The sequence below is a fragment of the Papilio xuthus genome, unplaced genomic scaffold, assembly GCF_000836235.2.
Source record: "Papilio xuthus unplaced genomic scaffold, Pxut_1.1 DF826961.1, whole genome shotgun sequence".
NCBI lineage: Eukaryota > Metazoa > Arthropoda > Insecta > Lepidoptera > Papilionidae > Papilio > Papilio xuthus.
The window spans coordinates 4,434,783-4,460,494 of NW_013531688.1; the positions used below are offsets into that span (position 1 = coordinate 4,434,783).

General features: G+C 37.1%; 1 protein-coding gene across 10 annotated transcripts in view; it reads left to right on the plus strand.

Annotated features, from left to right (window-relative positions):
* The window catches only part of Atpalpha (sodium/potassium-transporting ATPase subunit alpha), a 45,468-nt gene that overhangs the window by 13,188 nt on the left and 6,568 nt on the right, over window positions 1–25,712 (plus strand). For 2 of the 10 annotated variants that reach the window (XM_013315258.1, XM_013315257.1), the window contains exons 1-13: window positions 9,755–9,855; window positions 20,663–20,743; window positions 21,348–21,479; window positions 21,658–21,828; window positions 22,022–22,243; window positions 22,436–22,654; window positions 22,938–23,118; window positions 23,342–23,599; window positions 23,685–24,034; window positions 24,121–24,372; window positions 24,516–24,727; window positions 24,849–25,032; window positions 25,324–25,539. In XM_013315258.1, the coding sequence (XP_013170712.1) occupies window positions 9,826–9,855; window positions 20,663–20,743; window positions 21,348–21,479; window positions 21,658–21,828; window positions 22,022–22,243; window positions 22,436–22,654; window positions 22,938–23,118; window positions 23,342–23,599; window positions 23,685–24,034; window positions 24,121–24,372; window positions 24,516–24,727; window positions 24,849–25,032; window positions 25,324–25,539 (2,508 nt within the window). In that variant the 5' untranslated portion in view covers window positions 9,755–9,825. Of the gene's footprint in view, window positions 1–9,754; window positions 9,856–16,882; window positions 17,201–20,662; window positions 20,744–21,347; window positions 21,480–21,657; window positions 21,829–22,021; window positions 22,244–22,435; window positions 22,655–22,937; window positions 23,119–23,341; window positions 23,600–23,684; window positions 24,035–24,120; window positions 24,373–24,515; window positions 24,728–24,848; window positions 25,033–25,323; window positions 25,540–25,712 lie in introns of those variants that run through there. The other 8 variants (XM_013315262.1, XM_013315260.1, XM_013315265.1 and 5 more) reach the window with 6 other exon arrangements.

A 25,712-nucleotide genomic window follows, 5' to 3' on the forward strand; every position in this document is an offset into this window, starting at 1 on the left:
GGAAAGAACGACCGGATGCCATTAGGATTTTGTAAGGTCCTCGTGATAACAAAACAATTTTAATGTCTATATAATTTACTTTTAATTGTTTTATGTTTACCTAGTTCCATGGTGTCATATTTTGTTCCCATGGGGGGGCTCATGTCTATCCAATATTTGGCCCTAGTTGATTAACAACTTATGTCTACGAACGTAAAAATAAAACAAAAAGACAAGGCACGAAAAAGACATGAAATTGTCTTGGCTTTTGTTGATGGTTTTTTTTCATCGTGCTCTTAAACGAAAAAAAATTAACAGGCTGTAAAAATCAACGGGCAAAAAAAGCCTTTAGCGAAGGGTTTGATAAAATGGAACCCTGGAACAATTATTTTATAATTAGTGCCACATCTATTTGTTGTTACTCTTCATAATTTACTTAAATTCGTTCGTGGTCGTTGAACTGTTGGCGATGATCGGACGGGAACGGAAATCTGTCCGCTGACCACACCGGTCCGTACCGCCCCGGTCAGATTGTGCCGGTACTGGGTGGATGCTAAACGGTTTAAACCCCAGCTCCATTAGCATGTTCAAATCTGTGCACTTTGACCCCTTGGGTTATTGTAATAGAGTACGTTTTGTTGCGAAGGGATTTAAAAATTGACAAATAACTAGTGAAATTTATGTAAACCTTGTTATTTAAATCTCAAATTACAAATAATATGAATAAAGCAATATTGAAGAACAATAACCTCAAGAGCGAGCAAGCTTTTAGTAATGTTCTACTTTAACAACTACTATCGCATGAAACTATAAAAGAGCAAAGTTTAAGAGATATTTAAGCAGTCAAGAGAATGTTGGAGATCGCTTGGAGAGCTTCCAAATATTGCGCGAAACATATTCGTTGTTACATCTCTGTGGTTAACTTTGGTGCTATGGTTATGTTATAAAATTTAATCACATTACGATTCAACAATGAATGTTATGTTTTGTATGTCTGTTGATAGAAACGTTAAAACAATATTTATTTGTTTATTTTTTTTAATTATAAGCTGACGATGTCGCGGGCCACGGCTACTGTTGCAAATAAATCTCTATCAATTTTAAAAATCACTAGGCAAAGTATATTCAGAATGTAGGGCAGTCGATTCACGATACGTACTATACTCCAGAACTATTTCATTACGTAAATCCAAACGTGAATCAGGCGGTGTTAAGTGCACGAGAGAATTGCCGCTCCGGCTGTAATTCAATTATGAGAGTGCCTGAGACTCGTGAAGGTATTCCAACTTTAGCACTTAGCCATCAGCACTGTCAATGTGCTAACGATTGAATGATCGATTGGTGCTTCATTTTCTGATCTTTATTATCCGCGGTGTTTGAACTTGATCTTTAATTTATAACCGTCAGCTTTCACTCCCAGAACTAAGATAGAAATTTGTTGTTCCTCACAGATAAATTAATTGAAATTACAAAAAAAATTGAAATCTATAATTATTGGATACTTATTTGTAGATAAAGTAACCTAAACAATTAAACAAAAATACAAAACAAGGCTTCGAAATTAGTTCTAGGTAACTTCTGGTTGAATTTCCTTTTATATCAAAAAGTTTTACTGCTATTAATGTTCCACATTGGCAATCTCAAATTATATAATACTTTATTTCATTTGTTCGACGATTTCAATGCGTTTTGGAATTACCAGTTCAATCAATGCCTTTCAGTGCATTGATAGACCCGGTTTCCATTCAGACTGTAACTTCTGCTAAGTTCTATGGATCTTATTTAATTTTCATATCGCAAACTTTGCATAAATTTTTCTTTGTTCAGAGTTACCTAGATTTCACACTTTGAAATTAAATACTAAGACATTTTGGCTATACTTCTTTGCTATGTTAATCAGATTTGTGATTTAAACTCCTACTCCTTGAGTTGTGAAAATCCATTTCTCTCGCTAGTTCAGCCAAGACGCTTCAAAAGTTTGCGCGAGGTATACTTGAGTTAGCGAATTTCAAATTTAAAAGCTCATTTAACGAAAATTCAGATTTCATGCTTCTAAGTTAAAATATACAAACAAAATTCAATTAAAAATATTCTTTCCTTTTTATGTTAGCTAACAAATTTCCACTACTTTATTGGTTGAACTTTGAAACTTATTCTTCCTTTATTTGTTCCTTTCCTTTCTCATGTCTACTACGTAAGTCAGTAGTCTTATTTATATAATACTAGATGTTAATGTAGAAGTTTTTGTGTTTTCGTAATGCCAAAGAAATACATATTATCACAGTTTTATTGAATACTTAATAGTATTGGTCTAATAAATATGGTTTCTAAGGTTGTTCGATGTTAAATAATGGATGCACGAAGTATGGATTACTGATTGTTTGTTCTGTGCACAAAGCAGAATCTTAGTGAGCGAGGAAAACGGAATGAATTAACAGCCACCTGCATTAAGTAAACAAGCAAGTGATTTACAATTTGCGCAAACCGCTGCACTGGGGTAGAAACTAAATATATTTACAGAACAATCGCTTGCAGTAACATGTTTGTACAGACTTCCGAATCTTGTTCTAGCATATAACAACTATAAACAATTCTCTAGCGATATGTAAATAAGGCAACTTTATTATATAATATTAAGAGAATTTAAGAAATTATTTGTTTCAATTTAAATTGAATTTCTTTGGTTAGTAAACGCAGTCGTCTTAAATCAGTGACAGTTATCCATTCGTCCAGTTCGCTCCAAATATGATAAGAATGAGCCCAAATTTAAGTATTCACATATTCCAGTAGATGTATTTTGCAACACAAATGGCAAATGTTACATGACATGAGTTGGCAGCAACCCCATGCTGCGGGAGGTAAGGGGTAGGGTCTGCCCTCATTCCAGTTCCGCATACGTTAATCAATCGACATGCAGGCGCTTGGATCAGTAGAATTGCGAATTCTACTGATCCAAGAAATCCAAGAAAACTCGATCGAATCATTTAGCGTAGACTTAATGACATATGGACTTCAGAATTACATATTACTGGTACCAACCGATTAATATAATCTGATTATTCTGATGAAAGAGAACTGCGTTGTATGAAAATTAGTCCTATTTCATTTCCGAATTGTTAGATAGAAAATCATATGAAATTGTGGCCATTGGCTTGGAAATAGATCAAATGTGGTTTACAGTTGAAACAACGTACACGAAAATGTAATCATGTGAAATAACATTTAATTAAACGATAACCACAAGGTTATGGGACAAATAATTCTCATAGACATTAATACATTTATCTTAATTAAGTCTAAAGGTGGCTTGATAAGAAATGTGTTCTTAAAGCCAACTTTCCTTTCGCAGAAACTTTGATTCGAACAAACGGGTTTATTATTCAACACAAAGCTTCTTTAATACTCTTACTTCTGCTCTGTGTAAAACTATTGAAGTTTGCATTTGGGAATTTACTGTCTGCGGTGGACGGATTGTTACGTAAAGCCTCTTTCGTTCGGTTTTCCTTTAAGGCTACTAAAATCTGCGGCTTATCGGGAACATCTACGCTACTGAATGTGATGGGAACTTGAAATAGATATGTTTTATCTGAAGGAGAGATATAAAATTTACCATTAAATTCTTTACATTTTAAGGACTTTGCTGCGAATCTTTTCCACCTCAAGGAATTAAAAAAAACTGCGGGACTAGTTACGTTTTATAAAATTATGTAAAGTCGCTCTCTCTCCCAATAATATTTCATTCGAACAATTCTTTCTGCATTTAGTCTTATTGTAAAACTCATGTGTTTACAATCTGCAAGTACTATGTAATTGGCTTTAAATTAACTCACAACCGCAGTGCTCGGATATCACTCCCTTGACTCTCAAGCCAGTGGTTATCTCATATTACTTGCAACTGATTGGCTTCAGTCGGCCGTTGGTCATGTTTGTGGTATAGCTTTTGTTTGTAAACTTTAGTATAATGAAAATTTTATAGGTATTTAGACGAACTTTCTCGTGTACTAGCAAACTATTTCAGTTTCGTCCATAAAAAACTTACCCATACGGCAGTGGCTCAAAACGAGTCTTGTGCTCCCACACAAGATGGTGCCAACGCCGCGTGTTTTGTGCCGTCTATACCATAAAGACACAAACGTTTTAATTTTCATGAACATGATTTTGTCGATAAACTGCTAAAAGATAATTCTGATGAATGATCTTCCGACCCAACGTGTGAATAAATATGAGCGCTTCAAACGAAAACCCATGTTAATACGTCATGGTTGAAAGACGTCGAGAATATATTTCGAGGGTATGATTTACTAGTTGCCTGGCTACCTTTCATACATATTGGATGTAGTGACGCGTGCAATTTTTAGTCTGTTCCAAGGAACGATAAATCTTATTTGCCTTTACATAATGTAATAAACTTCCTTCGTATACCTTCGTATAAGAGGGAGTGATTCAGCGACGAAAACGAGCGGCCATGACGTCTGTTTATATTCATTTCGTGCACTGTTTACTCTATAATAATTTCATTGACTGAAATGTTTTACGCTTAGGTAATACTGCAACTAATAGACGCGCTTGTTAGAATTACAGCTGCTAATAACGGCTCTTCATGTAACAATTTCTGTAGTATTCTAATTGAACTGATGAACTGTTAAGTCAAGTTGTTAGAGTAGGCAATAGTGGTTGATACTTCTGATTTTTATGAACCGTTGATTAATTTGATAGTTAATATATAATACATTAAAAAGCAACAAAGATATCTACCGCTGTTATTTAAAATCTTACTACTATTATAAGTGCGAAAGTTTAGATGGATAGACAGATGGATTTTTGTTTGAAGGTATATCCGGAACGGTTCAACGGATCTTGATGAAATTTTGCACAGATGTAGAACATAGTCTACAAGAAAACATAGGCTACTCATTATGTATTTTTTAATTTCAAGCGAACGAAATCGCAGGCGATAGCTAGTTGTTAATACAAGAAGTGCTCGTGAAAAACGTCAAGAGTTAGCAATACAAAATTTTAGATTGATCGTAAAACATTTTTCTCGCTTGCTTTGGCAGCTCTTCCAGTAAAAGCTTTCGACTCGCTCCGATTTTGCGAGAAATTGGCAAGTTTTAAAAGAAACAAAGCTAAATTTGTAGCATGAAAACAACGAAATTCAATAATCTCGGTTTATTTAATTGCTAGTTCAATAAATAAAATATGTTTAGCACTGAGCATTTGAGCTATGTTGGTGGTGATTTAGTACTAAAACTCTGTTTCCTGTATAATCTCAAATTACGATTAATTATTATTTTACGATTTCCAATATATCCTTACCTGTTTAGCCAGTTTTACGGTAATCTCTGAGATATTTAAAATCCATAATTTTTATTATAGGTTCGTTTATGTTGTGACTATTACGAGTTAAAATATGAAAAACTATTTCTATCACGATTAATTTATAACTATTTGTATACAAACTTGGCCTTTGTATTGTTCAGGCTTTAATCACGACCGATTGTTTATGCGAGGAATTAAGGGCAATGGGTATATGTGTCGCAAAGTCAAGTGTCAATAAATCGCTCACTAGTGCTCTATTTGTACGCTGTGACGCCATTGTCGTTATACATGTGATTACTGGTCAGCTATATGTTGTGCTCGTTAGGGTAATGTAACATTACAGGACTTTTTTTTCATAGTAAAAATCTAATTTCACATCCTCATGTCAGATGCATGCACTCGTAATTATTTTACAAAAAAATTGTCTATCTTATGACTAATATTATAAATGCAAATGTTTGGATTTATAGATAGATGGATGTTTGTAAGAAGGTATCACCAGAACGGCGTAACAGTTCTCGGTGACATAATACTAAAAAAGTTTTTTTTAATCCCGCGCGGACGGATCCGAACGTGACAGCGAGTAATAATGTGAAGAAACTACAATGATCACTTTAAATAAAATTTTTAATGATGTCGATTTGGACTATTTTCAATGAAATCGTACGAGCGAAGAATTGTTAAAGTTGAATCCTACCCCAACTTCGAAAGCCAAATTTAATATTGGAAGTTGAGTCGTAGGTAATTGAGTCTACGGTGGCTTATTTAATTAAGCTTGCCACTTGACTGAGACAAGATAATGATGTTATTCCTGCATTGAACCACGCCAGGAAATTAGAATGTGATGGATTTTCAATTTGCGTAAGAATTTTACTATTGGCATATAAGTGTAAGTTGAAAACGTAGAAGAATTTCATTTGAAAAGTTTTTAATAAAATATGAATTTTATATTTTATAAATTTGTGAGGTCTATTACGCGTACTAATACGACGATACGATTCTGATGGGGAATATGACGTCGCTGCCTTCATGTCGAATTACCCCTTAAAATACGTTGTCTATAAAAGCTTTTGATTCTTTTAATCTATCATTTCAACGAGTTTTATGAAAATAGTTCTATTTATCTTATCATTAAGCTTATTTGTCCTTTTCGACCATCAATCTCCAATTCCAATTCATCGACTATTCTTTTAACTTCCTGATGACTGGATTAATTTTTAGATGAATAGAAATAAAATAAAAAATGTTTTATGGAGTCTTGTGATTTAAAATTCTATATTATACTTTTTATAGAGGTGGGTTAAGGTGGGTCGGCGTGACGTTAACAAATGGTAGTCCTGTTTAACAGTACGGTTGCAGCGATTGGATTGCTCGCATTGACAAGGGTATTGACTGTTTTTTAAAGAACGGGAGAATAGATTGCTGTAAAGTCCGGACAAAAACGTCCAATGAATCGCATCTTTTCAAGATAAGTAAAGAGATACTTCTCTTTCTGTTGACTTTCTTAAGCTTAATCATATTCACTAGCAGATGTAGACAATACATCAGGGATTTTTACTTTAACTTACACACTAGTCGTTTGGAGATTTGTGCTACGTCCTATCCTTATTATTAATTCGAGTTTATTACCATGTACTTACCACCATCGAAGTTCTTTTAAGACCTTACTAGAAGACTTTGTGATAGCTGAGAGTTTTTGTTTTGAAAGGATTTGTTAAAAGAGATCTTAACCGGAATACACAACTTAAAGGCAGCAATTCTATATGAAAATTCAATGCGCTTTTCATGTTTTAATACAATATTATATAGATGGTACTTTTGTAGTATTCAGAGATTGCTGGTTACACCGCTAGCACCAACTCATTCGAAGCGGTTAGAGGCGGAAGTCGCCGGCGTAAGATCCAACTAAATCCAACTGTTTACAACATACTTAGCCCAGATTTTTTTCTATTGATGTTCAATATCGAGCTACATACATCATGTAAATGTAGGAACGAATCTAGAACATTCCGAAGGTCAATGTTCGCATAAAATATTATTCTCCAAAAATTGATATTTTGTATCATATCTAATACAATCGGACATCGCAATGTAAGTAGACTCGTTGACCCATATGAAGCTGACAGTGGAACTATACACTATTGTCTAAAATATAGTTTTACAATGAAGAAAATCATATGTTGAAAAATTAGAAGAGAATCGCTCTAATTTATACGCCTACAATGAACAATAGAACTATTTTATAAAATATTTCTAAGCATATTATGGAGTAGGGGTTTAATCAAGCTATTTATTAGTAGGAAGAACAAAAGTGTTAGAATTAACCTAGCAAACGCCGTTGCTATTTACACACATATCTATTATTTTCTCGTGACTTCCCTCCCGCACTATGTATAGGCGTGTTTGTATTTGAGGATAAAATCATTTACTAGAAGGACGTAATCGATTGTATAAGGAAATAATCTCCACGAATTGTTATCATAAATTATTCCTTAAGTCAACGTAGATGTAAGAATATGGATGAAGGTCCCATTTCTTACAATCTAAGACTGTACAAATAGTCTATTGTAGAGTGTATCATGTACATTGCATATTCCAAAACTTACATTACGTCTTCTGTTAAATGTAATAATTTATAACCAAAATACCTGTCGCCCGCGACTCCGTCCGCATGGAATAAAAAAACAACTAACAGTGAGCGACTGGCCGCGTCCGCGAAATAATACCAGTACCACTCATCCTGATGAAGGGCCCCCGATGGGCTCGAAACTAGTCGGTGCCGCCACCGGACGAATATACGTGAGTGTGCTGCTGTGTTTATATATCAGTTTAAACAACTTAGTTCCCGGCAATTCGAATTTTTCTCACCTTTTAAATCTTCTCTAGACCTCCACGAACATTTCAAGACCAAGTTAAGATAATACGTTCAGCCGTTCTCGAGTATATAAAAGAAGATAGATACTTCCCATAATGTACTTATAAATTGATTTTAATACAATATTTCGTATCTGTTTTGTACTTCAATCTAATTTTAGCAAGGCTGTGTAATCAATATGTTATAATATATTGTTATTTCAACGTATCCGTAACTTTGTTCTATAGAAAGATTCTCTGAACTCCGACCTTTAATAGCCGACTTCTATTTCCCAGTAAATGTAAGGGACGAGTACCAACCTTGAGACATACGATAACGCTTACAGATAGCTACGTTAAAAGAAATGTTCTTGAAACTTTGTAGATATTTATAAACGAAATGCGGCCATATCGTAAAGGCCTTGGCAATATTTTGTCTATTTTCAGCAAATATAAAGCAGAAATGTTAACATTATGAGCTTGGGGTCAAAATAAGCAAAAATTGGAAGATTCAAATTCTCTACTAAGACTTCTCTTCAAAGTACCTTTTAAGAAATTTGGAACGTATATAAACTCTCTTAGGGCATCCTAAATAAATAAAAATACGACCAAGATTAAAAAGACTTTGATCCGAAATTTCAATTATGTTTAACTATCAACAAAACGAGATAAATATTTTACAGAGACCCGAAATATAAATAAGCAAACAAAGGCACCTGAGTCGCTAAGGAATTAAAACGAATTACAAGACCCTTTTTCAATTACAAACTGGATACTAACCAAATTGTTCTGTTTGAGCAAAATTTCGAATATAAAAATGTTATAATTCTGAGAGACAATTCAACAACGACCTCTTTTCGCAGGTACCTGTTCCAAATTTATCTATGGCTCACGGTTTTCGGCAAACCTATTCTATACTGAATGTAGTTCCATATTTTTTGCTCTTTTGTGCTCTGAAGTTTTTCCAGAATATTTAATGCATACAAATTTCGGCTGAAATTTTTAATATTGCTAAAATTTGTTTTGAAAACATTTCGTTTCGTGAACATTGTTTTAGCAAAACACATATGGAATTCTTTATGATGGAAATAAGCTGTTGCTCTAATTATGTGTCAAATGTATGGAAATAAAGTATTCAAGACATTTGAATTGCCTTTCACGTTGATGACTTTACTAATAGCATCAATGTTATTGAATCTTAATCAGAGATAATCTTGCTAATATTATAAATGCAAATGTTTGAATGGATGGATGGATGTTCGTTCGAAGGTATCTTTGCAACGGCTCAACGGATCTCGGTGAAATTCTGGAAGAACACAAAGGATACTTATTAAAGTTTTTTTTTTAATTCCGCGCTGACGGAACGCTGGCGACACCTAGTCACTTCTAAATTAAAATGATTATTCGTTTATGTGAATTTATCTGTTTTTTTAAGTGAATTGTTTCTGATATTTAAATAATAAATCGATTAAGTTCACATATGGAAATTCGTTACACGTATTTATAGTTGTGTGTATGATTTATGTTTGAACGGCACGTGCATATTGGCACGAGATTTCTTTTTATTCAGTTGTGTAGTTTGTAACAATAATAATTGTCGTAACGTTTGTGTATGAAGACTAATGCTATCACTGTCTTTGGAAAGAGAATGAAAGGGATGGAGATAAAATCATAATGCAGGTGTTACGACAATGGAGATTCACGGTAAGGCATTACATACATATGTCAGTTGTAGATTGATCTGAGTACATTGTAACGATTTGTTGCAGGTCGTTCACTTTTGAATTACTTCACTATTATATCATACTATTTGTATCAATTTCAACACAACAGGCGTTAATTTTTTTTTTAATTTTATTTATAACCATTTTTGGGCTTTCTATGTTATCTCTATGTCTAAAAAGTGGCGATGTGATTGTTGTATGGGTAAATGTTTATCGTTTTGAATTTATTACTGGACTAGTTTCCGCCTGCGATTCCGTCCTCGCGGAAAAAACTTAATTAGTAACCTTTATGTTCTTCTGGACTCTGTTCTATATACATCTTTGATGGATTAATTATAATATTAGTAAGAAGATTTTGGAGCGTCGGTGGCTCAGGGGTCCAGTCAAGGGGGCAAGTCAAGTGGACTTGCAATCTGCAGGTCCTGGGTTCGAATCCCGCCATGTAGTAATGTGTTTTTCGATTTCCGATTTACATATGTACATTTATCCGACGTTCTGACGGTGAAGGAAAACATCGTGATGTTACCTGCACATATCTGAGAAGAAATTCAAAGATATGTGTGAAGTCAACCGACCCGCTGGTTGACTATGGCCTTATCACCCTTACCCTAGGGTAAGGCCCCAAGCCCCTCGGTGGGGACGTATAGTGAGCTGATGATGAAGATTTTAAGTAAAGTTTGTCATTTGTAACAAATTCTTCTCTTCTTTTTAACATCTTTCGCAGTTGTACATTATATAAAATAGATCTTACCCGATCTAGTTTCAAACGTTACGATTTATAGCTGTATTATAATTTCAATATGCTTAGATATTTTATAGGCACGTTTTGGCAACGATAGTTGAGCGTTTCGCGTCACCTTATACGTTTAGCTTCTATTTCGCGCCGGGTTATTTCTGCTATAGACTGTTATATGTAAGAGTATTGCGGTCTAGGTTTTATAACTAACAATAGATGATTTACAACGCCTCTGAAGTGTGCTTACTAAGAATAAACAACGTCTACGATGTGGCAGAAATTGTTGAATGGTGTACTACAAATTCTAAATGTGATGAGTTTGTAACATGTTACCGTGTATTATACCAAGAATACTGGTGTTTTTGTAACATGTTTGCGGAGTCACATCAACATAATGTTATCTTAATCTTAATTAGAATAACAAGGACTAGAATGATTATGTACATGAATATCAACTGTGGAAACCTTGCAAAAAGTGATACGTTGGCAACTTAACAAAATATGTAACGGTGGACTATAGATTTGAGCATTTTGGAATAAGTCTTATTTCCTTAAATTAGATTGTAATAAATGGTAGCTTTATTTTACGCAATAAAAAATTAAATATTAATAAAATATTCAATTATTCTCTATCCAGAAACTTTCCCATTGTCCTCCTGTTCAGTACAAAGTTATCCAAACTGGGTCCAGTTTGAATGCAAATATACCGTATTCTGTGCGGGACTTCTTTAACAATTTCCTTTCTCGTAAATATGTATGAAGTATGTATGAAAAAAATATATCTTCATATCTGAATTGTAGTCAGGAAAACTATATTCTAAGATATGAGACAAGTTTTGTTTAACGTGTACACATATAGTTAATATTTCTTTTAAATTCAAATATCTTATTATTATTTTTTTTATATCATAAGGTAGCAAACGAGCGAGCGGCCACCTGAAATCGCTTAAATAGCGAAGTGACCGTTGCCCATAGACATACGCAATTGCATATGCGTTGCCTACCTTTAATCGACGGAGGAGAGGATGCACAGAAAGAAAATATCTTCCCTTCCCATGCATCCTCTCACCCGGAAAGTCCGCTTCCACTTCCTGTCCTTTCCTTATAAGAAAAAGGGTGGGAAGGGAAAGAGGACTAAATTAGGCCTCCGGGACGCACACTCATCAGACGAAACGCGGAATTGCTTCCACTTCACGCCTGTCTTCTCTGTGGTCGTGGTATTTCACCGGGCGAGCCGGGCCAATTCGTGCGAAGATGTTAAAGCGGGCTCTACCACTGTTAAATTAGAAAAAGGATCATTAACTTTTATTATAAAATACAAAAATTAATATAAATTATATTGTTTAATAACCTATTCTATACGTGACGTAAAAAAAATGTTTATTCTTTTTCTAATGAGGCAACGCAGTGTCCGGGGCACTCCTTTACTCTAGTCTTAAGATTCTCAAGAAATCTCCTTTGTTATATATTCGTGCAGAAATGTGGGTCATTCTTGTCAATTATGCAAATATAGTCAGCTAATTAAAAAATTACTAATTACTAATAATAATATTGTTACAAAAGCTGTGATTTTTAAATTTAAAAAAAAAGGTTTTAACTTTTAAATGAAACATTATAGTAATCTAGTATCCTCGTGCACTTAAAAAAAATTAGCGGCAACTGTGCAGTTTGTCTTGTGAACAAAAATCCGGAACGAAATATACTTGGTACTTACTGAACCCTAGTGACGGATTGTACAAAGCACCTAGATACGTGACGTAATCACTCATTCCGCACGCGGACCCAATTTAGTCCGGCATGAGGGCCGGCTGTTTAGCATTCCCACCCCGACCGCCTCATAATATTTATTTTCCCACTTCAGGGCTCTTGGTCCGTTAAGCCTCATTATGGGCCCCTTATACTTTCGAACAGCGCTAGTTTGAGTACTTTTTCAGCGGAATTTATTCCACTTGATACTTATATCAAGAAAATCTGCGAAAAAGATCGTCTATTGCATGTAAATCCATGTGTCGCTAAAATAAATGTAATTCTTTTAGGAATTAATATCTGTTCTCTTCTGTTAGTCTTTCCTAATTTACAATATACAGCAGCGGAAATGATTACAGCAAGGGGCACGTTTTGTTCTGTATTGCGTAACTGCGATAAGATTAGGTAACAATCAGACAATGGGCATCGTCCCAAGCCGTCTGTGCCGTTTCTATTTCAAAACGGCTTACACATGTTTCTCCTAGACGTTCTTATAATGCAGGGTACGTCCAAATACGTGTCAATAATTCTTTACTTTTGGTCACAAAATATTTAATAGCGATGGGGCAGTGCGCTAGACACGTTAGGTAACAAGGCGGGCGGCGCGGCGCGGCGACGGTGGAGCATACAACGGCGCGCGCCGGCACTGCTATCGATCGCGGGGAATGACGCCCGGGGTGACCCAAATAGAGGCTCCGTACTCCCCCACCCCTTCCCCGAACCGACAGCACACCCTCCCAACCTCCGCCGCACAAAGTTCGCTACGACGAATTTTCATATCAGCCGATCCTTTATAGAAACGTTGCTCCATCTCTTGTACTAATGACTTATATTATACAACACTGACGACTACATTCTATTATCATCCTCAATAACGAGAAACACAGGCATTACGTAGTATCGCATAGGGGTGGTGAACTTTGACATCTGATCGGAAAGTTTTGTCGCCACTCCCTGCTTTTACCGACGCCATGATGAGAATTTGAAGTGAGTTATTCACAGTCTTGACGTAAATTGAACGTAACAATGAAATTGAAAACGACTTCAACTCAAATTGCGTCCTTAAATCTCTAATTGAATTTACGCGTACTTTAAAAAACAGAGAAAATGTTCGCAGGTTCCATAGATTCGATACAGAAAGTTGATGTGTAATTTTTGGATTTCGGATCTAGTCATTCGATGGCACATATAGAAGACATGTCGATCAATACCTAAATTCTATTGATACTGTCACACTGATACTATTATATAATTTTGACTTCCAAAACAATTAAAAAATTATTGTTTTTCGATAGGTGCTGTTTGCAATTTCGATTACATAATGTTGGCAGTAGTATCTGTCCGTTTGTAACTTGAGCACGGACTCAAACTGTTGAGGGTCTGGATGGGATGGCGCCTCTCTGTTTTCAGGTCATGTCCCGAATGACACTCGTAATGGCCCTCCGGCCCCACTAGGTCAGGAACGTTGTCCGTGAGGTAAAGTGGGCAAAATGTTTGCATAAAATGACAAAATTGTCACATTTCAGCATGTATTAAGAACAGTGGTTAACAGTCAGTAATTCATGTTCCGAATAACATGTTAAATAAAATAAAAATAAAATTCTTTCATAAATAGTATTAAAAATAGTTTTTCATTCAATATTTTTTTATTTTAAAATAATAGCACTTTAAATTGAGTGCGAGTTGGTTTGTAAAGTAGGGTAAGATGGTTGGCGGCGTAGTTACTGACCTATGCGCAAGGGAAACACCCCAGTGTCGGTGCATGCGTACTCTATAGTTTTCCGCCCCCGCTGACATATTGCAATGATATTGATTGCCATATTTCCCCGGGAATTGTAGCTTCCAGCCTTAAATTCATACGCAATTTGTTAGTAAAGTATTTATGCTGTTAAATTTAACATATTTTGAACATTATATGGTAAATGAACCTATTAACGCTTATGGTATATTTATGGAAATTAACAGTTTTATTTTTCGGAACATTCTATACCCTATTTATATTTATTTAGTAGTTATTAAAGAGTAATTTTTAAGCTTCTTTTTACTTAAATAACTTTATGGCAAAAGTTATAATACAATTGGTAATGAGAATGATGGCAAAAATAACATGGCTGATAAATGGAATAAAACTAAGAACTTTTTTGTCATTATTCATACCTATGTCATACGCTGTCAGCCAACAATACACTTATGCGGTGATCCATTCTGTAGTTGACAGAAATTACTTTTATATACGAGCAACTTGGATCACTCGATTACATAACGTGGAGGCTAAAGTATTTCACATTTAAAAAAAATTATATGTGATCTCGCTAGCGGAATGGTTATTGGTTGGAAACGCTAGCTACTGAACGTGTTAATAAATCATTTAAAAATAATTCAAACCCAGAATAATATGTCACAACTCGTGCTAATTACTTTACTTTTGATACGTGAAACTTAACCGTAAATTTTTCGTAAGCAAAAAGTTTAATAAATCGCCCCATCTTACAAACTCATTTATAATAAGTCGAGACTCCAGTGATAAATCAAGCATTGCAATGGCTGAGAAAAACACCAGCGTGTCGAGAAAGCTAAATGGAAAATAAACGTTCGTTTTGCGAAGCTCGGCTGACGTTGCAAATTGAAAAGTATGCACCTTTGAGTTTTATTGCGTTCTGCAACCCTCAGGGTTTGCCAGAGGAAATTGCGAATCAAATGTCCACCGCTACTTTTATACGTTATTTTATTTGCGTGTTGTTAAATTTTATAATACAATATTTCATGAAATTATGTACAACGCAATTGTATTTTGATAAATTATCGAAACGAAAAACCTCTATCAAGGAAAATTAAAGTCAGTCTAATTACTGAATTCATTTTTTCACAATGCTCCTGGTTGATATAATTAATTTAGATATCTGAAATGTCACTTAAATTATGTTCTACTCTGTGAATAAACTTTCAAGCAGTTAAGTTTACATGGTATAAACAGCCACTGCGACTTAATTGAAGCATGGTGGACGACGTCTAGTGCCGGAAATTAATATCTAGCAGTTTGAGCTCGGTCTTTCGGAAATTCCGCTTCGTCCTACGTCCGTGAATTACGTCGTATAACATTCAAATGATTACCTAATTTGCTAGAGTAATAAAATCACGCTATTTTGATTTACTTGAATTGTATCGGTGTGTGCTTTGTTTTTGCTAATAGAAGAAAAAAAGGATTGTGTCAGGTACTGGTCACATCTTTACGGGATATGCTTTAATTAACAAATTTTGTGGAATAAATAGATGGCTGGTATTCCACAACGTTGCGATTGTCGCGTATTTTGTTTCCTCGCACTGCCGCAAAACCGACCTAGGGTCCTTCAAGAAGCGAGCATACCATGATATCTGATAACGCGGATTTCCATGGGTGTCATCGATCATCTCGGTATTCCCGCCGCAAGTTTATCCCCATTTAAAAAAAAAAAAAAGTTTTCTAAATATTGATAAAAAGGATTTTTTATTTACTTTTTACAGTTAATAGATGTAATGGTTCTTCTTGCCAAAAGTAAATTGTATTTAATATCTGATGGTTCGTGTGTGTCGTTTATTTCACTCATGCACTAAATTATATTGAGCCATTACTCGTAAACAACCTAATGAACGGCATACATCGACAGTAATTAACTTTAGCGGTTTTATAAAAATAGATCGGCACGCAATGGAGCGAGTGCTCTGTAATAAACATGTGATTATCATTCGGGGCGACTATTTTAAGTTACTTGTAAAATATATAAAGATGTAATATATAATATACTTTAGTTTGTATGTATGTTGATTATGATTAGTTAAGTTTGATTACTACGTGTTACTAAATATAATTTCGAGATAAATTAACGTTGTTACGTTTTTACGCATATTGACGTTTGATAGCTATTGGAATGTTCAGCAATTTTCGCTAACACTTTTAGTTTTCGCAATACTGTAATAGAATTACCAATCAAATTGAAGCGAAATGTATTCACTCAACATAAAATCTTTACGTGGTGTTTGGGTAGCTAAATTGAAACTGAATCTAATATTAACATAACTGTGCCGATTTCAGCTTCAAACTGGAATCTAATGCATATTTTATGATAATGCCACGATTACAGTGAGCAGGTAAACGCATTAGGCCTATCTGCAAACGTCTGCAGATATACAGTACAATAATAGGGCAGGGCGCGTCGCCGAGATGGCTCTTCACCCGTGAAAGACATATTTCTCATAAAAAGTCTACTTGACGCACTTGGAGTTATTACATCTACGTAAAAATTATATAAATGTTGTGTTCAAGAATAGGGTTAATATTACCAAGTACTTTGAAAGGTAATCGTTTAGTAGATACCATCTTGTGTTAGGCAGTTTGCGATAGGTGGTCGTCGCCGTGGTGGTTGTGGCAGGTTGCGCGCGGCGAGAGAGGGGTGCGCAGGGCGGGCGGGCAGAGGGCGCTGGCGCGGCTGCGCGCGTCGCCGGTGGCGGCGCTGGCGTCGTGACGCAGTGTGACGTCAGCGAACCGTCGGCTCGATACGCTCAGGCCCCTTCGTCAGTCGCCGCCCGGAGCAGGCCGCAGAACGTCGCGCCCTAAACACCCGTGCTATCTTACACCGGGTTCGAGTTCCGTACCACGATGACATAGTCTCGGTGCCGTGCGACAAGGCGACGTGAAAGCGCACACCTTTTAAGTTTTTCCGTCGGAAGAAGGAAGTCGTAAAGTCCCCCCCGTTGTTGCAGAACTAGGACCAGTCCATCCCGCACCGCCGACCAACGTACACGACTCGGAGAGGCGACTCGCTCTTTTTATCCGCCTTTTGTATAAAGACTTAAGAAAATGGGCGAGGTGAGTGCAAGTGTTGCTTAAAGTAGTGCTTGTATGCCTTTATAGCAAAGCGGCTGCGGCAGCCCAGTGAGTCCGTGGTGTGCGTGCATGCTGACAGTGAGTGAGAACCGGACTTGCGAATCTGCGCCGCTGCGGCACCCGCTGTCCGCTGCCGGACACAGGGCTTGCGAACCTGAAGCATGGCCATTGTGATTGCCTCGTAGCCGTCCAATTGCACGATTTCCTTTGTTCTTTTCTTTCATGAAACTCATTAGCACGAATCAATATTTTCCATTACGATCCATATCATTTATGTAGCGTGTACAAAGCGATTAAAGGCGTAGTAGCAATAGTTTTAGTTTAATTGTTATACGTTTAAGAAAAATTGGAAAAAGGCTTTTCGGCAGACGGCGCCGACCTGGTTGCGTAACTGTCCGTATCGATTTTGCGGCGAGAGGGACAATCCTATATATGGCCCTCTCATACAACGTTAGCGATTCCTTCTTAGTATTGAATACAATTTTAAATGCCTTCAAGTTTTAAACTACTAGATTTACACAAAGTTTTCCAACAAATAACCTCATCAATAGGGAATACTTGTAATTTTTCAGTATCCATTTGTTTTTGCCAAGAGTTTTTACTTTTAAATTTAGTAATATCCAATAAAAATTAAATAACCAACTATTAGAAATAGTAATCGAGTAGTCGAAATGGGTTTGAGTTTTGATATTGTGGGACATAGGCGTCGGTGATACAAATAGGTCAGATGAGGTGGGGTGTCGCGGCCACAAGGTGTCCCGAAGGAAGCGCTAACGGGTCGCGGCTAGCGGGAGCGTCGCCGTGCCTCGCCCGAGAACTATAAGAGTACTGAAGGTTTATTAGAAAATTGCCTCGTCATTATGTCATTTAAATCGCATAGAGTGCCGTCGCTCTATTGGAGTATTTCCTTTATCCTTTATGACGATAGCGCACACGCACCAATTATGTTGCTAGACGCGGCCCGCGGCTCCTTGGGCAGTTTCCTAATGTTTCTTCTCCGAAAATTTTCAATCACCCAACTAGCAATTTCAACTTACATTATAAATTACGTAATTAAAATTGTTAGTTTTTATTTGATACTGCCATTATCTGGAGGCAGATTTAATAAGGCCTTATAAATATTATTATTACTAAAAACTTGTACATTTTAAAATGCAAGTTGCCCTTAATTAATTGTTGTAAATGTCAAATTTGATACGAATTTTTTTTATTACTCTTGATTATTAAGTTTATCGCATAATTTAAGGTAATTATTACCAATTATCTACATTTATTATTGAATATAAAAACAATAATAGTTTTATGTTGCAACCTCTTATCAGTTAATTTAATATAATATCACTTAATAATATTTGAGCAAAAAGTTTGCATATCAAAATTCTAGAAAGAAAAATCTTCAAATGGCATTCCTTTGCATTAGTTAATTCACAACAAAGCTTTGCTTATTATATAATGTTGAAAAGCAAAAGAACAAAATTCTTCATCACATAGTTAGTGAAGCCAAATAGGACAAGATAGTCGCCGAGTGGCAATAACAAACACACGTGAGATTTCACTTCAGATTTTGGCACAGCTTTAGTATATCTCATCTGAGTGACGTCATCTGTTGGTCGGACAAAAATAATTGTCTCATTCACCGACCACTACGATAGTAACGACAAATTTTCGGTATAAAGCGGTATAGTGACCGTGGCAATGAATCTTCGATCACCGACATATATTCGAAAGACTATTTTAATTGGCAGTATGTGAATTTAGAACATTTAAGCGGCTCTATTATTTGTATTTTGCAATGGTAATAATATTCTAATCGTAATGTCTTCGAGAAACAGACGGGTAGTTGGGGATAAAATAATCAAAACCTTATTGTACACATTTCGACATCTCTTTATTCCGGCCAAACTGGGCGTTGCTTTATATGAGAACTTTTCTCATTCGGACCGGTTTCGATTCTCCAACATTTATTCCGGTTTAACCTTTGGAGAGATTACAGAATGCGGTCGCCGGGCCCCGGGGTGGCAACCTTGTCGTTTAGCTATTTATGTCGAGGGTAGCTCGGGGGTTGGGCCGCACTGCGCAAGCGTGCTCCGGCCCGCTTATGTAACTCGGCCGAGTACGCAGCGCCCTCTATTCATCCCTCTCCTTCGCCGCTCGTGTGAAGCACCCTTTTCATTTGATGAATATTTCATTCCTTTATCTGTTTGCACCTCTCATAATTTCTAACTGAATACGATTGGTGTCACGTTGACCCAGAATGGATAATTAAATGCTATCAAGGGCCTTTTATTAAAGTGCGGTGGTTAAATTTGATGAAATTTGCGCATCCTATAGCTGTAACCTTCATGAGAATTCAGGGCGCGGTTTTAATGAGGTCCGCCATGGAAACGTTCATCAATTATCGAGGGCGACCGGCGCGGCGGTCCGCTGTTTACGGCACCGCGGACGCATTTAGCCGCAGTGACATTACAGCCGCGGCGCGAACAATCACATCGCTATTGCACTAACATGTGATAGTGATCGCGTCTCCCGACTGCAATGCAAATTCAAAATAACTGTAACTAGGCTAAATTAAAAAAAAAAAACAGACACAGTATTTCTTAGAATCCATCGGATAATACAAAAATTTCTCGTTAAAAAACCTCACAGGAGGAATTACAAAATAAAATCATATTTTTATATTTTTGTATGATTTTAGCTTTCGTAGTAACATGCAAATCTGAATGAGTTAATATTACAAAACATACGATTGAAACTTGCGCAAATCTTCCTATTAAAGTGCATACGGCTGATGTTAGTGCAATTAAATAGTGACGTAGTGACCATGGGAGAATAATGTGACGATACATTTCCTCTACTGCGGCTAGATTCACACGCAACTAGTTCAGAGCAATTGAGCGTCATTGAGCGGCTAGGCCCAGGACCGCGCTACTCAAGGTCACGCCCCTGTTGCCGTCTGTACAATGCCTGTACGACCATTGTATCAATGTATTATGTTTTACACAATATGCCTCATTTAATACATATATTACATCTTTAGATCAAACTATATGTTATTACTACATTGAAAATCCTATGTACTTTATTCGTAGCGTCATTGAATGTTTTTATTTGTATTGGCCTACGCTCAAACCATTTTCATATTTAACAGAAATATCGAAAATTCACTGTGTAATAATGTCTTGCCCTGAATTATTACGTCATTAATCTGCATTACATCACAGAGAACGTTTCGATTGTCTATGTTATTTTTTATTGACATCGCGTGATTCTGAGTAACATAATACTATCATTGATTAATTTGAAAAATAAAGTACAAAGTAATGAGAATAAGAGTCACGCGATGTCACTATTACCATTGTCATTGTTCACTTCACTTAGTGGAAGGTTGCATGGTCCGTAGGGGCCGCCTAGTAGAATGTGTCTAGCCCCTAGTTGTGTTTCCAGCATGGCCGCTCCGACTCATACCGTGTCGCCACCGTCGCACCCGTTAAGGACGATAATAGAACCGCAGACGGACAGTACAAGGTTTTTATTTACATCATTCGTTTATTTTCAATTCCACGATCGATATGAGACGTTTTATACAATGCTACTCGTTCGTAGTTCTGCATACGATGTCAGTTTTGCAGTGCTATTAAGGCATATGCGCAAAATCCGACCTGGAATCGATTAGGGTGTCAGACGCAGCAGTGGCGCTGGTGACGCGACTGCCCTCTGTTGACCTAGATTAAGTCTAGCTAAAGAAGCTTTCGGTTGCAACGGCATCAGTCGCTCGCCGGAGCTTCAGCAAGATGCCCGCCTCAGAGGTGAGTTTATATACTTCAAGAAAAATGTGAGAAAATCTTCGATTCCAGTAGTTGGAACATTCCAATTTAAAATTTTGTGTAAAATTTCAAGTTTTCAAACTTGGAGACTTTGTTTTTTTACAATTGAATTCTTATGTTTTAGTAGAGATAGCATTTTATGATCGTCTCAATCGTTTCGTATCATTGCATGCCATATTCAATGCCTTGATCATTTTTAATCATTGTTATGTGATTTTTTTTAATTTTTTCTACATATTAAAAGTATTTGTTCATAATCTGTTTGTATCTTATGTTAATGCTTGATTGTTCTTATATGTTGACAGACACGCCGGAAACCCCCCGCGAAAAAACGGAAACCAGGAGATTTAGACGACCTAAAACAGGAATTAGACATCGACTATCACAAAGTAACACCCGAGGAACTTTACCAAAGATTTCAAACACACCCAGAAAATGTGAGTTACTTTATACTCGTACAAATTTTTATGTCTTCAATTCAAATGTATGTACAAAAAACTTATAACTTACTTTAAACTTTTGAAGACTTTATAAATCTGGAACTGGTCTTGAAGACTCTTGAATTACTTAAACTATTAATTTAGTTTTTGAGTTTAATACCTTTTTTTACTATAGGGCCTTAGCCATGCGAAAGCGAAAGAGAACCTGGAAAGGGACGGTCCAAACGCACTCACTCCACCCAAACAGACGCCCGAGTGGGTGAAGTTTTGTAAAAATCTATTCGGTGGTTTTGCGTTACTACTGTGGATTGGTGCGATTCTATGCTTCATTGCATACGGAATTCAGGTCAGTGTTTCTTATCATCTAATACTATCAAGCCGGCCTCATGGAGGTAGATGTGGACACTTCGGCACTTGTCTTTGTGTCTTGTGCTTCCTAGATTTAGTTATCTTCAACAATGTTCTGCATTTTTGAATCAAATATAAATAGTTAATTTTTAATATACTTGAGAAGTATATTAATTAGTTATTTCTGGTAGGCGAGTACCGTTGAAGAACCCGCGGATGATAATTTGTACCTTGGCATCGTGTTGGCGGCTGTCGTCATCGTAACTGGCATATTCTCTTACTACCAAGAAAGCAAGTCCTCCAAGATCATGGAATCCTTCAAGAACATGGTGCCACAGTTCGCTACGGTCATTCGTGAAGGTGAAAAACTGACGCTCCGCGCTGAAGACCTGGTGCTTGGTGATATTGTTGAAGTAAGAAAAAGTTTCATATTTGTTTTGAAATTCAACAACTTTCGAAATGTTATCACTATTTTGGTAATTTATATTTTCAATTAAAAAAAAATCTTAACATATATTCCTCGGAAAAGGTTTTAAATGAAATTCAAGACTTTATTTTTGTTTACACGACATAGCAATGATATTCAAATGGTAATGAAACCGTAGGTTAAATTCGGCGACCGAATTCCCGCTGATATCCGTATCATCGAGGCTCGCGGCTTCAAAGTGGACAACTCGAGTTTGACCGGTGAATCCGAACCTCAGTCCCGTGGCGCAGAGTTCACCAACGAGAACCCCCTCGAGACCAAGAACTTGGCTTTCTTCTCCACCAACGCTGTAGAGGGCACCGCTAAAGGCATCGTCATTTGCTGCGGAGATAACACGGTTTGTTATTTTGATTATATTTATTATGAATCAATGACCCCTTATTTATACATTAATTGATAAACAATATCACAGTACACATATTAAAATGCAATTGTTTTATAAATTTCATAACATGATAATTTTGTCTTTATTAACTTGGTAATTCGCTTATTATTAATATTTACTTACTACGACAAGATATGAAGATTTTTATCATAGAGTATGTCATATTAAATTGTCACTAAGGCAATACCTTAGTGGTCATTAAGGTACAATTCTAACTCGTGAGTACGGTGTATAGGTGATGGGACGTATCGCTGGTCTGGCGTCCGGTCTGGACACAGGAGAGACGCCCATCGCCAAGGAAATCCACCACTTCATCCATCTGATTACCGGCGTGGCTGTATTCCTCGGTGTCACTTTCTTCATCATCGCCTTCATCCTCGGCTACCACTGGCTCGACGCTGTTATCTTCCTTATCGGTAAGAAGTAACAAGAAATACATATTAACACGCTCCACCTACTATCATAGCTATTACTTTCATACCTAAAAAAACTGTAATGGCATACAGAAGCATTGGTATAAGAATATCTTTAATTTGTCTTATTATAAAAGGCAAATTGCCTTCCCATGGTAAAACACGACACTGAAAGAAGAAAACATTATCAATGGAACATTACGTTAACTTCTCCCAATCCCCACAGGTATCATTGTAGCCAACGTACCTGAAGGTTTACTGGCCACGGTAACTGTCTGTCTGACTCTCACCGCCAAGAGGATGGCGTCCAAGAACTGCCTCGTCAAGAACTTGGAGGCCGTCGAGACCCTGGGCTCCACCTCCACCATCTGCTCCGACAAGACCGGCACCCTCACTCAGAACAGGATGACCGTCGCCCACATGTGGTTTGACAACCAGATCATCGAAGCTGACACCACTGAGGATCAATCTGGAGTACAATATGGTTAGAAAAAACACAATTGCATAGAAAATTAGACCCCTTATTTCGTTGCAGAATTTTCCTTAGTCTAAACATTTTTTTTTCTCAGACCGCACTAGCCCCGGATTCAAGGCCCTCGCTAAGATCGCTACCCTGTGCAACCGCGCCGAGTTCAAAGGTGGTCAGGACGGAGTACCCATCCTCAAGAAGGAAGTCGCCGGTGACGCTTCAGAAGCTGCCCTTCTCAAGTGTATGGAACTGGCCCTCGGTGACGTCATGTCTATCAGGAAACGTAACAAGAAAGTCTGTGAGATTCCCTTCAACTCGACCAACAAGTACCAGGTTTCTATCCATGAGAGCGATGACCCCAGCGATCCTCGTCATCTGCTGGTGATGAAGGGCGCCCCCGAAAGGATTCTGGAACGTTGCAGCACTATCTTCATCGGTGGCAAGGAAAAGGTATAAATTTTACAAACAATTTTTGAGACTCATTATCATACATTGAAAAGGCAAATAATAAATGTTGTTTGTTTCGTTTCCATCAGGTTCTGGACGAGGAAATGAAGGAGGCATTCAACAACGCGTACTTGGAACTGGGCGGTCTGGGTGAACGAGTGCTGGGCTTCTGCGACCTGCAGCTACCCTCGGACAAGTACCCCATCGGCTACAAGTTCAACACTGACGACCCCAACTTCCCTCTGGACAACCTGCGCTTCGTCGGCCTCATGAGCATGATTGACCCTCCGCGCGCCGCCGTGCCTGACGCCGTCGCCAAGTGCCGCTCCGCTGGTATCAAGGTAAATTCGACTCTATTAATATGGTACTAAGACTGATTTCCATTTAAGTAAAAAAGTCATCATTAAACCGTACTTTTAAATAACCTCCATGATATTATTATTACAGTGTAAACTTACCGTAACATTATTTGAAAATGCACCAGGTTATCATGGTGACTGGTGATCACCCCATCACTGCCAAGGCCATCGCTAAGTCAGTAGGCATCATCTCTGAAGGCAACGAGACCGTGGAAGACATCGCTGCCAGGCTGAACATCCCCGTGTCAGAAGTCAACCCGCGTGAAGCCAAGGCTGCCGTCGTGCACGGAACTGAACTCAGGGAACTTAACTCTGACCAACTTGATGAGATCCTCAAGTTAGTATAACTAACTACATAAAAAATTAAATCTTATAGTACAAAAATATGGTTTGATTGTTGCATTTTTTTTACTAAAACGTGTGTTAATTTTAGCTAAAATCCATGAGTTAATTGTCAGGTTCCACACGGAGATTGTGTTCGCCCGTACGTCCCCGCAACAGAAGCTGATCATCGTGGAAGGTTGTCAACGTCTGGGTGCCATCGTGGCTGTCACCGGCGATGGTGTCAATGACTCCCCCGCCTTGAAGAAAGCTGATATCGGTGTTGCTATGGGTATCGCCGGATCTGATGTCTCCAAACAAGTAAGTTATATAGAGTAACAGAGAACGATAGATACAAGAAAGAAAGAAACGGAAAGATGCAAGCATTTCATTTTTAATAGGATGTAAGGAAAGAACAAAATAAGACCTTAAATTAGTCAACAGTGGGCAAAAGAATTAATAGCAATGAAAACACTCGCGAAAATAATACTCCCCAGTCAGGCAGACAAATACAAAAAGACTACTAAGATACTGCCGATAATAAATAATCGATATTACAAATCAAAATCGATAGTAAATGATCGATTTATTAATCAATTTTATATTCCCCAGGCCGCTGACATGATCCTCCTTGACGACAACTTCGCCTCGATCGTGACTGGTGTGGAAGAAGGCCGTCTCATCTTTGACAATCTCAAAAAATCCATCGCTTACACCCTGACCTCCAACATCCCTGAGATTTCTCCCTTCCTCGCCTTCATCCTGTGCGACATCCCCCTGCCCCTAGGCACTGTTACCATCCTTTGCATCGATCTCGGAACTGACATGGTAAGTTGGACCTTAATTTGTACAGAATATAGTTCATATTTCTATAAACAATATATAAATTTAAATTATAACTGTCAACCCGGCTGATAGGTTTATGTTGATTTTAATTTGAATAGCAATAAAATTAAATACTAGAGAAAACGTGTTGATAATACTATAGTCAATAAATCGAC